General features: G+C 38.2%; 1 protein-coding gene across 1 annotated transcript in view; it reads right to left on the bottom strand.

Annotated features, from left to right (window-relative positions):
• Positions 1-1,470: 1,470 nt before the first annotated feature.
• The window catches only part of DEAF1 (DEAF1 transcription factor), a 34,478-nt gene continuing 17,366 nt past the window's right edge, over positions 1,471-18,582 (bottom strand). The window contains exons 9-13 of the mRNA XM_007436334.4: positions 18,127-18,258; positions 13,152-13,402; positions 7,754-7,816; positions 3,394-3,483; positions 1,471-2,169 (exon numbers count right to left, since the gene is read on the bottom strand). Of these exons, the coding sequence (XP_007436396.2) occupies positions 2,065-2,169; positions 3,394-3,483; positions 7,754-7,816; positions 13,152-13,402; positions 18,127-18,258 (641 nt within the window). The 3' untranslated portion in view covers positions 1,471-2,064. The remainder of the gene's footprint in view (positions 2,170-3,393; positions 3,484-7,753; positions 7,817-13,151; positions 13,403-18,126; positions 18,259-18,582) is intronic.

Here is an 18,582-nt window from a genome sequence, read left to right as displayed (position 1 = left end):
CTGAGTTCCAGAAAGGTGTCTGAGATCTTTTTTTTTCTTTTCACTTATAAACTCAGAAGTATGAAAATCAAAATTATAAGAAAACAAAGCCATACCATTCTGCATTGTTCTTCCAACAGCAGAACAGGCACCTTGGAGAACCTATTTCTTCTTCCACTGCACCTCCCCCAAATATGTTCCAGAGAATTGATGGACCCTCTGGAACAAGAGTTGGGACGTAAGGGAGGTGCAAAAAGAAAAAGAAAAAAAAGGAAAGGAAAGGAAAGGAAAGGAAAGGAAAGGAAAGGAAAGGAAAGGAAAGGAAAGGAAAGGAAGAACATTCATATGATGTTGGATAGAAAGCACTGACTTGGTTCAGTCAATTTACCATATTTGATTTTTTTTTAATTGCTTAAGCATCATCAAGTTAGTATCAACTCTTAACACCACATAGACAGACTTTCTCTGGGATGATTATTACCAACTTGGTCCTTCAAATCTGCCAGCTGTGTCCCATCACCACTGTAATTGAGTTCACTCATCTTGCTGGTCATCCTCTTCTCTTTCATTCCACCTATCCCAACACTATGGACTTTTCAAGAGAGCTGATTCTTCCCATGTATCACATAATATGATAATTTGAGCCTGATCATTTGTGCTTTGAGTGAGAATTCTGGACTGATTTGTTCTACGATCCATTTGTTTGTTTTCTTGGCTATCCAGGAGTTTTCAAGAGTTTTCCCCAACACCAACATTCAAAAGCATCAATACTTTTTCTGACCTGCTTCTGATGTACCATATATCACAGTATATTTACCTATGTTTTCTTGCAATGAACTGTGATTTAATTACATGTCCTCAGTGGTATGTGACTGGCAAATAAGTACAATTTTTGCTGCTCAGCCATAAATGAGGGCATGCCCTACCATTTCACTGGGATGGCAGGCTAATCACTTAATGTTAAAACTGCTATTCACATTACAACTCCGTCTTGGGATAAACTGTTGAGAAGGTCTAGCAGAATAACAGGAATGTAGTTTGAAGTCTACATGGTTCAGGAGTGTGGACCTGTTAGTGTAATTATTTAATAGACCCAGCAGGTAACAGCACCTACCTGACCTTGGTTGACCTTGAAAAAACAAAACAGGGTCATGCTACTTAGATGGGAACCACAATGAAATCTGAGGGTAGAAAGGGGTTTAAAAAAATATTGAAAGAAGGCAAGGACAAAACACTTTTGTACATTTGCCAAGGAAAACATATAGGTATGTCCATGTTGTCTTCAGATGCTAAACTTAACAAGGAAGATTTTGCCTTTGAATCTTCCTGCAAAACCTTCAAAACTTACTGACAGATAGTTATTCCCCATGTGCATTAAAATATTCCACATTTATATTTACACTCAGTGTAACAACTACAAAAGGTTCATGATACTTCCAACACTGTCCATACCATGCAGAATTTTCACTGTATTGGAAAACTTTTAGAGAGAATTCTAAATAACACAACAAAAATTAATTCATCAATAGAATCAGATTCCATATGTATTCTAGGGATGATTTAAAAGGCATCAGGAAACTAAATTTACTGAATTTACGCTGAAATATGAAACTGCTTCATATTTGAACAAGAATCACAAAGACCTGTTGTTACAATTTTTATTCAAACCTCTTCAGAGGAATCTTAGAAGGATGCAGACTCAGAACCTGCTTTAAATAACGTTTTCAAAATACTTTGAAGAATCATCCATCAGAGCAGCAGGAGGGAGCCATTTAACATACCCATGTGCTTTTCAGAGGCTTTATAGAGAACCCTGTAAAGATCACCCAACTTCTGGAGTTCCCTTAAAGCAATGGAGATCCTTGAGGGTCTTGTGACCATAAGCTTTAATTTTTTGCTTTGTGAGAGAAGATTCAGATGTTGGCCAGCAACGTGTAGTTAATATTATGTCTTCATCATCTTGATAAGTACAGGATTTTGTTTGTTTTGCTTTATTTTATTTTAATCACAGAACTTCACAAAGGAATTGCTGGTCCAGCCAGTCTGCTACATACACAATCCATGAAAATGGAAGAAAGAAGGCTTTTAGACAATAACTTTTTCAATCACATTATCTGTATCATGATCTTCTTCTGTCTGAACTGTTACTGTGGCTGACTGTCCACACATATGCTGATGGTCTTTCCAGTCCTGAAAATGAGCAGCAAAAAACAGACTGTGAATTGGAAACAATTATTGAGTGAAATAAAACTACAGCAACATAGAATAGGGACCAGGGAATGTCACTGTTAACACAATTGGGAATGACCTTGGGAGACAGGGCAATGAGACACAGCCAAGGGAACAGTCAGAAAAAACACAGCTTAGCCCCCAGCAGGAATGTGGATGGGGCAAGAGGCTCAGAAGAGACCCTCCCTAGTTTTTTGGACTGTAAAGGTGACTGGGGGGGGGGGAGAGAAGTACTTTCAGACTTGTAAGATTCTGTTAATATAACCTTCAATAAGGTAGAATTAGCTCATCTGGTTGTGTTTTCTGTCTGGTCTACCTAGTAAGGCTGACATCAATTTGTAGTCCAAAAGTGTATGATCTAGTACTTTTGAGCAACCACCAATGATTACACTAGGGCTACTGGATCACAGCTGCAAAAATCTAGTTGACAACTGGATGGTAGCAAAAAGCTACAGAATATTTGATCCCATCTAGTGGCTGTTTGGGTTTTGCAGACCAGACCTTGTAGTCCTAGACCAAGGGTTCCCAACCTGGGGTGCCCGCACCTCCAGTGGGTACAAGATAGAATTTCAGGGGTGTGACAATTTTATGCACTGAGTTAAAAGTTTATTTTTTTAAGTTCAATTTGTTCACCCACATTAGAAATTAGACTTCATCTTCAAATGTGGTATTACTTTTGTAGGGGGCGTGAACATTAATCAAACATTTCCTAGGGGTGTGGGGCATAGAAAAGGTTGGGAACCACTGCCCTAGACTAAACCAAGAAAGAAGAGCTACTTTTCATCTTAAAAAAATATGAAGGATGCCATTCCACTGTAGAGTGTTTCCCTCATTTTATTCCTTTAGGTTTTCACCGTTTGGTATAAAAGAAAAACACTTTTAGAAACATGGGTCTTTTTAATTTGGTACTTTAACTCAGGAATATTGTGGTTTGCTGCCATTTACAACGTTAGTGCAATTTGGTTTTGGATTGTAATAAATTTCTGCTTTTAGTTAGATAATTTTATTAGGAGTTCATGTTTTTCCTTTTTTCAACTTGTCTAGGATAAGTATTTAAGAAAGATGGAACATACCAAAGGTTTTAGCACCCAATTTCTAAGTGAGCTTAGGAATTACTTGGAATTACTAAGGAATTCATCAGCTCCGCAGGACAACTGTATTTCAAATGCATAAGAGGTGTAATACCTTCCGTTGACAGAACGTTGAGCAGTAATTGACTTTATGGCAACCAGTGCATTCATTCATTGCCTCCCGGCCACAGTTTACACAGGATTGCTGTGAGATTGCATGCAAAGAATAGAAGTCAATCAGAAGTAAAAGGAGGTTGCACATGAAATATAAAAAAGAGAAGTCATGCATAATTTCTGCCACCCATGTACTGGTATAATTCTATTAATACAGAAATTGAGCCCTCTTCACAATTAAAACAGGCTCTTTCTTCTTTCAAGAACTAAAGGCAGCCCAATTTTATACTGATAATAGGAAGTACAAAAATTCATGTGTTTCTCAGACTCTGGAGAGTATCTATTTGTATTATATCTCTAACTATACTGGTTGCAGCAAATTGAGGACAATATGCAGTAATCAAACAGCTCTGGCAAGCAAAAATATTGAATGTGTTATCCATCTATTCTCATGTTTTCTCAACATGGAATATGATCCCCCCGCCCCCCCATACTTGGGATTATTAGGGACTCTTGACTGCCACTAATCTATCCTGCAAAAACAAGAATATTTTAAATAGTAATTTTATTAAAAATTATGATTACAACAATAAAAAACTAATACAAACTAAAAAAAGAAAAAAAGAAAAAATAGAAGGCGCAGGAAATAATAGAAAAAAATGGAAAAGAAAGAAAAAAATAAGACTATAGTAAAGAAAAAGAAAAGAAATATATAAAGAAAAGACTTTTCCCTTCACACAAGTATAAACAATTTTCGTAACGCATCACCTCCTCTTAAATACAAATGATCTCTTCTTCCCATATCCCATCTCTTATCTATAAACAAATCCTTAAAACCTCATCATTTCAGTCCTGATCAGCAAAAGTCCATTAAGGGTCACCAGAGATAACAACATATATATTTTAACCTTGATTGAATAAACCAACTTTATATTCCTTCCTTTCACTTTTAACAATCTTGATCTTCAGTCCCTTCAAATAATGTCCTAGAACTTGATTTCTCTTCATTTTTTCTTTGTCCCTTCTCACAAAATTCTTCAAAGCTTTAACAAGCCTTTTTTGTAAATTCAATACAGCAAAATTATCCAGGTCACTCTCTTGGTTTGTTATTTGTATATCCCTTTTAATTAAGAAATCAGCCAGTTTCTTTTGTATGTCCATTGTAGCATCTTTTTCCATGTCATTCTTGTAGCCTGTCATTTTTAAATCCACTTTCAGATCAGTCTCAATCTTGTCAGGTAAAACTTGTTCCTCTTTCATAACATCTTTGAAACACAGTCTATCTATGGAGGCAGACACTCTTAAAATTAACTTTTGGGTCCAATGTTAAAATATTTTGCTCCATCCTGTATTAGTAAGTCAAATTTAAGTGTTCTTCTCCTTAAATTGTAATTTTTAGTTCCTTCTGGTTCCGTTTAGTATCCAACCTTCAAAGTCCCATCCTATCGTGGTTTTTTTTAAAGAATTAAAAACAAAAGCATTTTCCCATGGGAAGGATTCCTATAACTAATTCCAAAATCTTATTTCAAAACCATCTGGACCCTTAGTTCATTTGTAACTTTCCAGAATCAAAGTTCTAATTACTCTTTTGTTGTTTGTTCCAAAAAAATATTTTTTTTTAAGTCCTTAAACTTAAAACTTATTTTGCTAAGGATTAAAGGAAACTCATCAGGTGTTTTCAGACTTGCTGATCCAAAGGTTCCTAATAGCTGAAAAGCAGTTAACAAGCAATTTCTGAAAGTGATTAGAAAAGGAAGTATGCGAACCCATTGTCCTTTCAAAGGCACCGACCGTGGTTTGAGCAAGATGGCTATTCCCTCATTTCCCAGAGCTCAAAACCTGCCGGAGACCACTGTCTTGCAATCTCCTCGTGAGGAGCAACTGTCTGGAGCACTAGCTGGTGATCTCTAGTCATCTCCTTATCTGGAGAGGAATTACAAAGAGTCTGTCTGCTCACCAGCTCTTCATTCTGTCACAGTCATCGGCTCCACTTTTAGTGGAGCTGTCTTCAGTTCGCCATTTCTTCCCTGGAAGTCCCAAAAATTGAGATTGCACAGTGCAGCTTTCTTACCACTAGACCATAAAAAGGGCCATTCTTTTTTATCCAAATGGACAGGAGAAAATTAAAAATGGTCATAATTATATACAATAAACATATATCAGGAAATAAATATGTATGATAAACATATATCAGGAAAATAAATATGATGCTACAATTGAATGTGAATACTAGTACTACTTGACTCACACTGGGGGAGGAACAAGAGCCTACAAAAGAGTAGGCAACCTGGCATTTCTCCAAAAGTTTTATGCTTAAAACATGCTAATGGGACAGATGTATCAAAGTATCATGATTCTGAATTGTTAATAACAGAAGGTGGAGTGGTGGGGAGAAAATGAAATATGGAACAGCATTAGATTAAGGAACTGGCCTCAAGATAAGCCAGACCTATATTTTTTAAGTTTACATGATTAACACCATCAATCCCTTATATTCACACCACAGGTTTAATGTGATAGGAAACCTCAGGAATTTGGGAAAGTATCATTTTGTGTCTGTATTTCTGACACCTCTTTTTGAATAGCTCATTCAAAACAGAAGAGGAGGAGGAGGAGGAACATGGATTCACAGCTCAATTAGCTTGCAACTCATATAATTACTTAGGTATGATTGGTGTCTCTGATACAAGGTGAACACAGGAAGGGACTGTGAATAAATTGCCCTGTTGCAAAAGCATTAGCAAGGCCATATGTAGTGTAGAGAGATGTACTTGGTTTCAGGCTCAACTGATTCACATCAATTAACACCTAACTTGTTTGTACCTTCTGCCAATAAATTCTCTGCAAAGCTGAAATACAACAAGTGTCACATAACTCTCTCATTTTAGTGGCTGTATGCAAAGCTGAGCCTCAGGGATGCAACCCAATGAGAACTTGCCATGAAGCTCATAAAGAGCTTGGTAAGCAGAGAAAAACAAAAGGACTAGTGGAAACAGAGAACCAAAATAGCTGTGAAGCAGGAGACCTGGGACCACATTAACTCTTCCTCCAAGGGCTGAATATTTGAGGAAAAAAATGCTCTGCTTTTTCCTCTATATGGCTACTGCCAAAAGAAGCACTTGGGAGCATGGTAGCCAAGTTTCAGGGAAGATTATGTGAAAATAGTTGCTCACCCAAAATCCCTGGTTCTAGCTGGGATCCCTCACCTGTTACAAAAAGCAAAGAGTACCTGTTTTTTGGAGCCCACGATGGGAAAATCCAAACTATAACCAAACCTAATGGATAATTTTATCATTTAACTAGTACAGAGGAAACCTTATCCCAAAGTGATAGCACATCACAGAGAATGCCCATGTTTGTTGGTTTTTTCAATTTATAAGGCTGCCCATCTCAAAAAAAGTGACAACACAAAACAATTGGTAACCAAGTTAAAAATAACAATAACAACAAAAAATCAATACAAATACAATTATAAATATTGCAATAAAAATAATTCATAGGCTCCAATAAACACTCAAACCGCCAAGCCTGGGAACCCAGCCATGTGACTGGGGACAATCTGATCTGTGGGGGGATGGTGCTCCACAAGTCAGGCACTGCAACAGAAAAGGCTTTCTTCCTGGGTCCTGCCAGGTGGCACCCTTTAATAGATGGAACTAGTAACATGCTTCTCCTGCTGGGTTTGATGGGATGGGTAGACATGATTGGGGAGAGACAGTCCTGCAAATAACCTGACCCCATGCCATGGACCACCAGCACGTTGAATTAAACTCAGAAGCATATTGTAACCAATGCAGCTCACAGAGCAAAGAAGTAACATGTGCAAATCGAGAAGCACCCATAACAGTCTTTGCTGCTGCATTTTGTACCAACTGCAGCCTGCTCCCACCAAACTGTTGGGGTACCACCTCCTCCTACCAAACCTGAGAGGGACACTGCCCACCCCCAAGTCCTTCCCCAGGGAAAGGCCCCAAAGCAACCAGATGGTAAAAGAAGATCACCCTCTACCAATGCAAAATTCACTGCCAAAAACCCAGTCCATAAACTTCCAGTCCTCATTTACCAGCTATTAATGTAAAGACCACAAGGGCAGATCAGAAGCACACCACAATGGCTGCCATGTTGGCTTCTCCAAGACTCGGGGCTAAAGGAAGGTGACAAAATGGCTGCCAACCCCTTGTGGGAGCTAAGTTGAAGTCTCAGAAACCAGGCCAAGTTAGCCACACCACCACTGACACACTCAAGCTCACATTGCCATTAGCCTGCTGCCATTGAACAAACCGCCACTCAGTACCACAAAAAGAATGCAGCAGTAGCTTGATAGTCCTTAGATATCATTCAGATCCAATCTTTGGGCTTACCTTAATAATAATTTCAGTTTTTCCATCGACATCTTCTGTATGCTGAAATAACTGACTCTGATACTGCAGAAATTGAAAGACATCATAAATTTCTCTTTATAATTACCTCATGCTGTTCTTAGGAGTATAGTTATATGACAGTTTTCTACTGAAAATATGGGTGTGTGTGGGGTGCTTGTGTGCATAAACATGTGCGGGGAAGCATTTATAATTTTATTTAGTTTAAATAAAATTAAGGAGAGAACATCTTTAAAGACATATGTCAAACTGTATATTTCATGTACTAAATTACACATTATCTATTTATCCTTCCAGTAGGAAAGAAACATTTTGGTTTGAGATAAAAGAAAGCACTGCATATATTTCAGTTACTCCCCAAATGTTCCTTTTTTATCATGCTTAAAAACAAAGAAACAGAAAGTCACAGCCGGAAATCACACATCTGGAGCTTTGCTAGTCCTGAAGGAGAAGGCTATTTGCCCAGAGAATATAAGGTCTGTAAGTGGTATCCTCCTTCCTCCCCCCAACACTTACATCTGCTCTCATTTAAATCCCCACATCTCTATAGTGACAAGAACTCCTGCTGTTATCTGACTTTGCTTGGTTTGTTATCTACAAGCTAGCTCAATTTGGGGGGGGGGTCTGGTTAAGCGAGGGTCATTATACTGAACAGATTTGTATTCTAGTGGCAAAAATGCTTTACAAAATTTCATATGGTCATTTTTTCTGAGCTCCAACACTTTCCTTTCTCATTTTCATAGAAACAGAGAACAGCTGGAAGAGGCCACAAGGATCATTCAGTCCAACCCTTAGACTATCCATGAAAGGTGGCTGTCCAACCTCTTCTTAAATACATACCTCCAGAGAGGGAGAACCCGCAACCTCCATAGGTTCTACTATTGTACAGATTTAACCACTATACTTTTCCTTTCCTACAAAATCCAGGTAGATGCAACTCTTACACATTAACCCATTTAAGCAATCCAACATCCATTCAAACCACTACACGCATACCCTCTTTAGTGATAAATACACATAACAAATTTGCAGTGTAGGAATGCCTGGAGCATTTTAAACTGAGGAAAACAACTCTGTTAACCAGTGATAAAAAAATATTGTCAAACGTATCATCACCAAATCCAATAGTCAACATTACATTCAACCCCAATATAAGATGTTAAATGTCCTAAGGACAGTTTGAAAATGATCAAAAGTATAATAGGTTATCCAAGTATAGAATCTAACACATAAGCAGACTGGGTTTAATTCTAGATCTTATAACAAGACAAATAGCTATTTATTATCACCCAAATCCCTTTTACACTCTATTACTTCAGCATTGCAAGAGGCAGAAGAAAAGAACAGACATTTTTTCTTTTTTCCTATTGTAAACTGCATTTTCTTTTGGAAAGGTTAGCTCCTTGTTGGGCAGATTTTTGTGATCCACTCCAATGGATCTAGAAGGTTTAGTTTTAGAGTTTACTTGTACAATAGGTAACTACATGCTCAGAGGACACACCTGGAGATTACTGGAGATCTCACATTCCTAGGCTTCTTTTCCCATGAATGCCTATCCATATTTAGTGAAAGGAGTTCAGGAATAAGAGAATGATTTTGGATATCATAACCAGGCTGTTGTTAGAGTTAGCAATTGTCAGTTATGTGGTTATTCAGAAATGTTCTCATGGTGAATCTAGGGGCTACATCTCCTTAGATAAATGTGGCATTCTATCTTGATTTTTGTTTGCTAGAACGTTGCTAATACTTGACATGGAACTACTGCAAGTTACCCAGGTCTTTTGGACTCTATAGCTACAGTATTCCCAAGCCCTTTCTTGATAAGCTTAGTGGTCAATGCCATTAAACATCAATTCATTTGCATGCTCTGATCATGTTGACTTCTCTCCCAGTGAAGTGGTATCTACTCATTCACCATAGGGGACACAGTATCCCTGACTGAATGCCCCTTCCACCCCAGATACTAGGCACTGGCAATTGGAAGCCTCCTACCAACTGGATTTGTATTTGCACTCAGTTGTTTGCTCATTGACTTTCTTTCATTTAGTCCCAGGTTCTAATTTCAAATCTAAACTGTGACTACGACATAGTTTACTGGATGCAAGTGCTTTCTGTGATGTTCAGAAAGAGCATATATTTGGGATCTGGTGACAAACTGCTTATCTCCTGGCATGACAACAAGGACATGCTGGGGATAAGCCTCATCCTGTAACGGTACATGGACATTTGATTATAAACATTTTGATTTGATTATAAACATTTTGATTATAGAAAAGAATAAACTGGGAAAGCACCAACACATTGGCCTAATTTAAACGCTCAGGAAAACATGGGGTAGAGCCATTTCCAAAGCTGAGTACTTGGAATACATAGATTTTACCAGTTGGAAAAAACAAATGTGAAATGTGAAAGAGGACAACTGACCCACTTAGAATGATGGATCCAGCAAGAAAACAATCAAGGTAATGTAATGACTGATGGCTGCCTTTATGGACAACCAAATAAACATTTTTTAAGCAAACAGAATCAAGACTGATAGCATCACATTTTTAGTAAGCAGCCGACTAAAATCTGCAATGGCCATTTAAAGTGCCCGTCGCTGGGTTTTGTTCAGTGGTATATCAGTCACATTTAGTGCCAAATTGGGGACAAACTGCTGGATCCCAGCCTATTCTATGCTAAACTCCTTGCACTGAACCCCATAAAAGTTGCCCATCCTGACTTAAATAAAGATGGAACCTTGTATTTATTTTTATATCCAAACTACATATTAAAAAGCATCTCATCACAGGTTTATTTTTTTCCTGCAAATTGTACAACTTAATTCTAGGATACAGTTAAGATTGCTTAATGCCTTACAGAAGACACATGAGTGTTTTTAAAGCGAAGTGTTTTGTACAAAATAAGAAGCCCCAAGCAGTCTTGAAAGCTGTAACTTGCACATCATTTAGAATTTATATGTGCTTCTATCCCATAGTGCCGTTGAGCAGATACACATAATGACATTCTAAATGCAATACGTGAGCCAGCCCAGACAGCACAATATCTAGGTGCCTTTAGGACTTAGATTCCCATCCATCTTTTTTGCATTATAGGACTAAGACAAAGGAAGAATAGATTTTGAAATAAATGGCTTTAAAAGAAAGATCTATATAAGAAAGATATGTATTTTGACAGAGCAATTTTAAAACCCTTTTCAGTTTATAACTATCCAAATACTATTTGTTATTACTTATGTTTCTGACTAAAGCAAAGGAAAAATAAGATTTAGATACCAGGGGAAATTCCTTTGCAAAATATTTTCCATTCCAAATGACATAACACACAAAAATCCAAGAATGCTGACATCAAAATCTGCAATGGCAGGTATAACTGGCTATAAAAGACAAGAAACTGGCACACTCCAGTAAAGGATTTTTCATTCAATCTATTAGTACATTCTTACAAAGCTCTCTGTACTAAAAGTAAATTGACACTATAGAAAATAACAAGAAATTTTCAGCACCCGTATTTAGTTCTGACCATAGTATGTCTAATGTTCAATTTCATTTATTTCTGAGGAATAGTTCTTAAATTTTATTAAATGGCTAGAGACCAATCTGAAGATATTCCCAACTGCCTCCAAACTCAAATACTATCAAAGAAAGTCCTTAAATAATTATCAGATTTAATACTTACTCGAACAATAAAAGAGCAACCAAGTGAAGCAACTAACTGAGCTATAAAGCAGTGAGCTTAAGGCAACATACACAGTGTTCAAGTGATAAATATGTTTTTAGGGCTGCCTCTGAAGAGTTCTTGGAGGAGGAGGAGGAGGAGGAGGAGGAAGAGGAGGAAATGATGTCTACCCAAGGGAGACCACAGAATCACCTGTCATCACACAGGGAGGAAATAGAAGTGAACATCTCTCCTACTGAGAGACAGCTGGTGAAGAACAGCTATTGAAATCCATGCCTCCTCCCTCCCTGGTCCTAGAAAGCACAGATAATGAAGGCTCCAGGAATTAAGGCAGAGAGAGCACTTGAGGACAAGAGTTGGCAGAAGCAGAGCTCCCCAGATGATTCATCAAAAAGCACTGGAAGTGAGAGATGCCCAGCTTGGTGGGTATAAGCAGGCTCGCTGTTCATTCCCAGCATTGCTTGTAACCGAATCCTTTGCTCTGTGCCTTGTGTGACCACACTGTGAATTCCTGACTGTGCATCTGAATTCTGGATGGCCCTTGGCTTCACTACATTATTGCTCCTTGAACTCATCGTCATTTGGAGAATCTGGTATTGACCCAGCTACAGACAGAGCCCATGTTCTTAGTAAGGTCCCTTCCTTCTCTGCTTCCCTCCTGTCTCATGTCTGGACCTGACACTGCCCAGCCTATGGACTTCATAACCATGCTGTTATAAACAGAACAGAAATCATGTTTTTAATACTTTTAACATTAGAAAACTGCAGATATTTTCTAATTTGCAATTAGTTTGCAATCTCAGTTCTATTGGGTATTAAAGTATAAAGTCTTCCAGCATTTAGGATCATAGCATCTGAAGAGACTTCTCTTCCTGTAAGTTCCTGTCTGTACCTAAGATCATCTTTGGAAGGCCTACTCTGGCTATTCTCCCGTGCTGAGGTCTGGTGAATGGGCCTTCACTAGTGAGACAGGCCTGGAAGCTTCTCCACTCTCTTCTGAGTGACAGACAGACATTTTTATTCTCCCAGAATTTTTAGTAATGTGTTATTTTACATGCTGCTCTGATATTTTAACTTCTTTACTATTGCTTTTATTTATTTTATCTACCTTACTATTGATTTTATTTTGGATCTTTTATATAAAAGCTTAATTATTTAAATGTTATCATAAACCATTTTGGAGAAGTTTAATTGGCAAATGATATATAAATGCTTTAAATAAATAAATAAATAAATAAATAAATAAATAAATAAATAAACAAACAGTACTCCATAGGCTTTTATTATTCATTTTAGAAGAACTTTTGCTGTCCCTTTAAACTCCCTTTCTGATCTGAAAATATTTCTATTTGAACAGAAATGCTAACAGCTCCAATTATTTAGATTACATTGGTCTGAATGCAGCGGGAGAAACCCAACACATTATTTTAGAATGTATATCGCAGATCGGAAATGATACTACCAAATCCAAAATCACTGCACAGTTACACTATGAAATTCACCAATGGAGACTATAGTGATGGCTACATCCATACCATCACTGTGATGTACATTGGGGTGGGGGGGTTCTTTTTTTCTCTCTCTCCTTTTAACAGTTACTAAGCAGCATGGATAATTTTAATAGGTCAGCAGAATTTTGCTGACAAAATGGCTATAAAGATATTTGGGGCTAGAATGAATTCATTTCTTGAAACACTATTACCTCTTTCCTTTCCGCATCAGCTTGAAGTTTTGCTTGAGAAACAGCAGCTTCTCGGTAGGAAGAGCTGGCCTGCTTAGCTTGTTCGATCAGCGTCTTCAACTGCCGAGCTGTGTTGAGCAGCGAATTGACGGTCTCCTCGAGGTAAAGCCAGTTCCGTTGTTCTGTCATTTCAAGTCCATTCATCACAGAAGAGGAGATTGTCTTAGTGGGGGTAGCAGGTGGCACCGCCAGGGCAGGGAGTGAGGTCAACACTAAAAATAAACCCACAGAATGAGGTCAATCCACCAGGAACTCTGCTTGGAAGCTGTCCAGATCCATCAGCTTTTGCCTTTGCCCTAGCTGTCATCCACAGCCATTCAATTTGGCTGTGGTAGAGAGCCAGGCAGCAGCCCAACATCTTCAGTTCAGTTCAGTTCACTTCAGAAATCAGTAATTTAGGCTGCTTCCCCTGAGTGCTTCATCATGGTAAAATACTGACAATTTCTGGTTGCATTACAGATGACCAATACAAGAACACTTGAATATTTGGGGTTTTGAATTGTTTCTCTTTAATGCAGGAGCTCTTTTTATTAAACTAAGAATCTGAAAGCTAAAGAGCAGGCTGTATATGCTTTTAATAAATAAGAGAAGTTAGAGTTGAAGCAAACTGTAGAGCAAGCAGATTGTAACAATTGCAGTGGACCCTATCAACAGTTTAGAATAACAACCCAGCTTTTTGGGCTAATGAAGCCCAGCTCCTGAAGGGAGTGCAGCAATACACATTTCATAACTCTAAGATTTCCTGCATATTCAGTGATTCCTTTCAATCTTTACAAGTCCACTTCTTTCAGGGTTTCCACAAGTCAAAATCTGTGGGACATACTGAATGAATGCAGAATCTTTATTTCAGGGAAGCATGTGATACCTGAAAGACAAAATGGGGCAGTCTGAGAGGCAGTCCTTCCTCTCTGGACTGCAGGGGCATGGCCAGTGATATTACGGTGTCATCAGAGTGGGTGGAACTGACATTTCAGGCCCTCTCGGGCATGGTTCATGCAGAGGCTTCAGAGCAACCCATTTTGCTCTTTGCTCTTTAATATTTCCAAAATGGCTCCCCTCTTTTTGGAAGGTTCAGAATTCTAAAGGATATTAAAGATGCCTTAAGCTTTAGCAAGGCTTAGGATGCCCATTTCACCCATTAAAATCCTCCAACCACCCCAGATTTAACTTGCACCCAAAACAGTTGCCCTTCCCTATTCTGGGGGTGGTGGGAACCCCAGATTAGGGGACCATATGAAGGGAGGGTAATTTAATAGCACCTTTTTGAGATTTATTGCATGCTACATCCTTTGGGCATGGTGAGGGCAGAAAGTCAGATACGTTTTAAAATGACCTTCTTGAGAACAGGGGAGGCCCTTAAGCTATTGCCTGTCACTGTTGCATGAAAGAACACACTTTTGTCTTGAAAAGAGAAGACTTGCATGGGAGCTGAAGCTAACAAAAAACAAAAGACCAACACTGCTATGACAACAGCTACTTCTGCTTGTCATAACTTGCCAGGGAGCTTTAAGTTTTTCTTCAGCTACCACTTTGGAATGCCCTCAGATGATGAGATATGGCAGATGAGTTCTTGGCTACAGAAATGATGACTGATATGATAGCAATCTTCAACTTTCTGAAGTGTTGTCACACAGAAGAGGGAATGGACTTATTGTCTACTGTCCCAGAGAGCAGGATGAGAGCCAATGAGTTAAAACTACAAGAAATATGGTTCAGGCAAAACATCAGGAGGAACCTCCTGTCCGTAAAAGCTGACACCCAGAGGAACAAGCTGCCACATGAAGTCCTTCGCTAGAGAATTTCAAGCAGGGCTAGATGGTCATCTGTCAGGGGTGCTGTAATGGATCCTGCACTGAGCAGGGGACTGGACTAGGAATCCTCTAGGATCCATTCTAATTCTATGATTCTATGGAAGCAAACTTTCCTCCTTGGTTTTGCAATATCCCACCCATCCACCAAGAGGCAGATTTGGCACTTAATCTTTTTTCTGGTGCCAGGCTGAAACCTTTTCCTTTTCCATTGTGTTTTCATTTCATCTAATTTACCCCTATTTAATCCTGCCATGTTGGACTCTCTTTAATCCTATCTCTGCTGTCTCGCACAATTTTAATTTACTGTTAGGTGTATTTATTTTTAGCTGGTGTCATTAGTATGTATGTAGATTGGTCTTAATTTATGTTACTGTTCTCAGTTTAATCTTTTAGACTTTTGTTTTTTAAATGTTTAGAAAAACTGCTTTGGGAAAAGTCTGTTTTGAAAGGGAGCATATACATTTTTCAATAATAAAAACAAGTGCATGTTATTTATAGTTAACTAGTGTATATGATTTATGCTTAAGAAAGTGACATGTCTTTAAAAAGCTATTTTTTTTTAAAAAGGCAAAACTTCTAAGTAATCCCTATAGCAAGATAGGGAATATTCATCTTCCAGAGTAGCAGGCTGCCTCTCCAGACCAGATTGCACCACCCAGCCCTATCCTTTCCTCTCCCTAAAATTATGTTCCTCATGGATAATGATCTGGCAACAGGAAAAAAAAAAAGGCTCTTCTCATTTTCCAGCACCAGACTATGTACAGAAAGATTATCCCCTTTTCCGTGCCCAGAAAAGACTGAAATGATTTGGCCAAGAGCAGTACCAAATGCCACTTTGTTTTAACATGTGAACCTTGGAGGAGAACAGGACAAGACTAGGACACACTGCTGGTAGCTGACTGCAACATGCTTTGAAAGGGTTTTAAGGCTGCAACCTATGTGTCAGAGAAAAAGTATTTAGAAGCATAGGATAACAAATATCCCTAGTTCCTCAAAATCCTTTTAAAATCCCACTATGGGGGGTGGGGGGGTGGAGTGGGTTTCGTATTTGGGATTTTTATTCCTGTAAGCTGCCAGGAGTCACCGTGAGTGAGCTGGGTGGCCATATAAATTGTATAAATAAATAAATAAATATTCATACATGAAACCTTACAAAAATCAATATGCCAAAGGTGCTTCTGTTTCCCTATCCTACTTTAATTTGAACTTATGTGTACTTATTTACCAGATATTACACTTGCACAATTTAAAGTAAAACAAATTGCAAGGGTGATGATCAACATTTATAAACCTCCCCCCCTTTATTAAGTTGGCAAGTAAAAAGAGATATTTGTGCAATAGGACTTATAAGGATTTAATAGAAATTAGGAAAATATGCCTTCCACAAGTGTATTTTTGAGAAAAGAGAGATCTGTAGTTAACTGACTTCTCTACTCAATGTGGAGCAGCATCTGGTATTTGATTATCCAATCTTTCCTGACATATTTATACTTTTTTTTTTTTTTGCAAAGATCAACTTTATTCTTCTGTGTTTTTTTAAAAATTATCCTTGCTATATAAAAGAGCCATAGCTGAATCAAGCATATACGCAGAAGGGAATGAAAAAGGAAGATTTAAGAGTTCACTTAGGTGGTAGGACCTGGACTAGATTCATGCAGCAGAATAATACAGCAGCGCCCAACTAGAGATCCTAGTGCTATGTGGACATGAGGAGAACTGCCAAGAGAGAACACAACATTTGACATACAACTACATGGAACACAAATACATTTGTTAATCTAAACACCATCTTGTAGTGTACGGTAAAGAAATACAGACCACCATTTATATTTCTTTGCCAGATATTTGAATTATATCTCATATTAAAGGCCTGTGATCTCTCATAGATTATTAAATTGAGCAAATTTGGTCCCCTCCAGATGCATTAGACAATAACTCCCTTTGTTCCCAGATACCATACTTGGTGACAAATGAAAAAAAACGTAACATGTCAAGTTGGATTTTAAGAGAGAGGTTTAATCAAAGCAAAACAAAATGATTACAACTTTCTTCAACAATATGTCCCCAGAAAATTGCTATGCTCTCTCTATTATCCTTAGCTTAGGTGATCTGGTTGCAGTCCAACAGCATTTGGAAACTCAACTGTTCTATTGTTGGGTAATCCTACTAGCCAAGATTAAGATTCAGCTTGAAATGGAGTGCTCTGTGCCTGCAATGTTTTTCACTGGAGTATTGAAAAAAATCTGCTTCAGTGAAATGAGTATTTTCCTACTAATTTCACAGGAGACTGGAAAATAACCATTCCAATACCCAATTCCATACAGAGGTATGTGGAAAGTCTAAAAATGTTCTCTAAGGCTGCACAATTAAAGATAACATAAAATGTGTAAGATCGCAACAGGTTGATGTTCTTCCTTCATTCAAAAATCAATACAATAAAGAATTAATAACCCCTGAATATATTGAATATGATTCTGTTGATGCAGCCTTACAGGCTTAAAAGTCAGCTCTATAATATGCGCAGGTAAACTTAGCCCCAATTCTTTGCCAGATGAGTTGGCTGTCTCTACCTCTTTTTGAGCCAGCAATTCATCTGTAAACCAAGAAGCCAGACTGAGGGTGGGTGGGAGGGATTGGGAGGGATCGGAGCTATGACCTAGATATTCCTAGGAAACCAATGTTCTGCTCATTCAAGATTGCTCCATAATTTTTCAGAGCAGGCCAAATTAATAGTCCCCATCCTGAGGAAGTTGAAAGCTACTGCATTTGTACCTGAGCTGGTAACTGCCTTACCACAATCACTACCTGGTTATAATGCCTCCACTCTCCAAATCCTCAATCATCTGGCCTGTGTAGAACAACAGTTCTAACATAAGCCCAGCACTTGGATTGGACAGCCCTGCACTCATATCCAAGGTTATTTTCATCCCCCCACCTGTAACTCCTACTCCTTTCCTCCCACATGAGGACATCAGCAGCATCCTAGCACATCCACGCTAGTCATAGGAAAACTGATTTACTATTTCCCCAAAATATGATTGCATTTACTCCCATGAAGAAAAATGCTGAAATCATATACCTTTTTAACAATGTGGGGATTATTTTAAAGACAAGAGAAGTCTTACCAATTTTGGGATGAGAAGTTGGCAGTGCTGCTTCCGGGAATGCTGAGATCTGACAACTGTCTTGATAACTTGGATAGTGAGGTTCTGGATGATTGACCCGACAGGGTTGCTGCTGAATGTTTGTATCTTGTACTATTGAGAAGAGAGTAAGGTCACAGTCTAAAGAAATTGGTTTGGATGTTACATCTTGGATGTTCACATCAAAAGGTAAGAAGACATTAAGGAAAATGGGACATTTCTGGAAAAAGAGTTTAGCAAGAAATATTGTTTCTTGCAAGATCAAGACATGCTCAAGTTTCTGCTTTTACTGTTTTAATCTCAATATATTTCAACTTCAATATAAATGATGGAAACTAGAATTATGGAAACTGAAAATCTCAAAATTAGAGTACCAATTAGATGGCCAGAAATGAAGTTATGCTATAATATATAAACCCTCCCCAACACTAGATTATC

Source organism: Python bivittatus, unplaced genomic scaffold, assembly GCF_059951505.1.
Source record: "Python bivittatus isolate LINGU-HERP-01145 unplaced genomic scaffold, Pbiv_v1 ctg000480_np1212, whole genome shotgun sequence".
Lineage (NCBI taxonomy): Eukaryota > Metazoa > Chordata > Lepidosauria > Squamata > Pythonidae > Python > Python bivittatus.
Note: the sequence above shows the minus strand (reverse complement) of the source record. Positions and strands in the feature narration are given on the sequence as shown.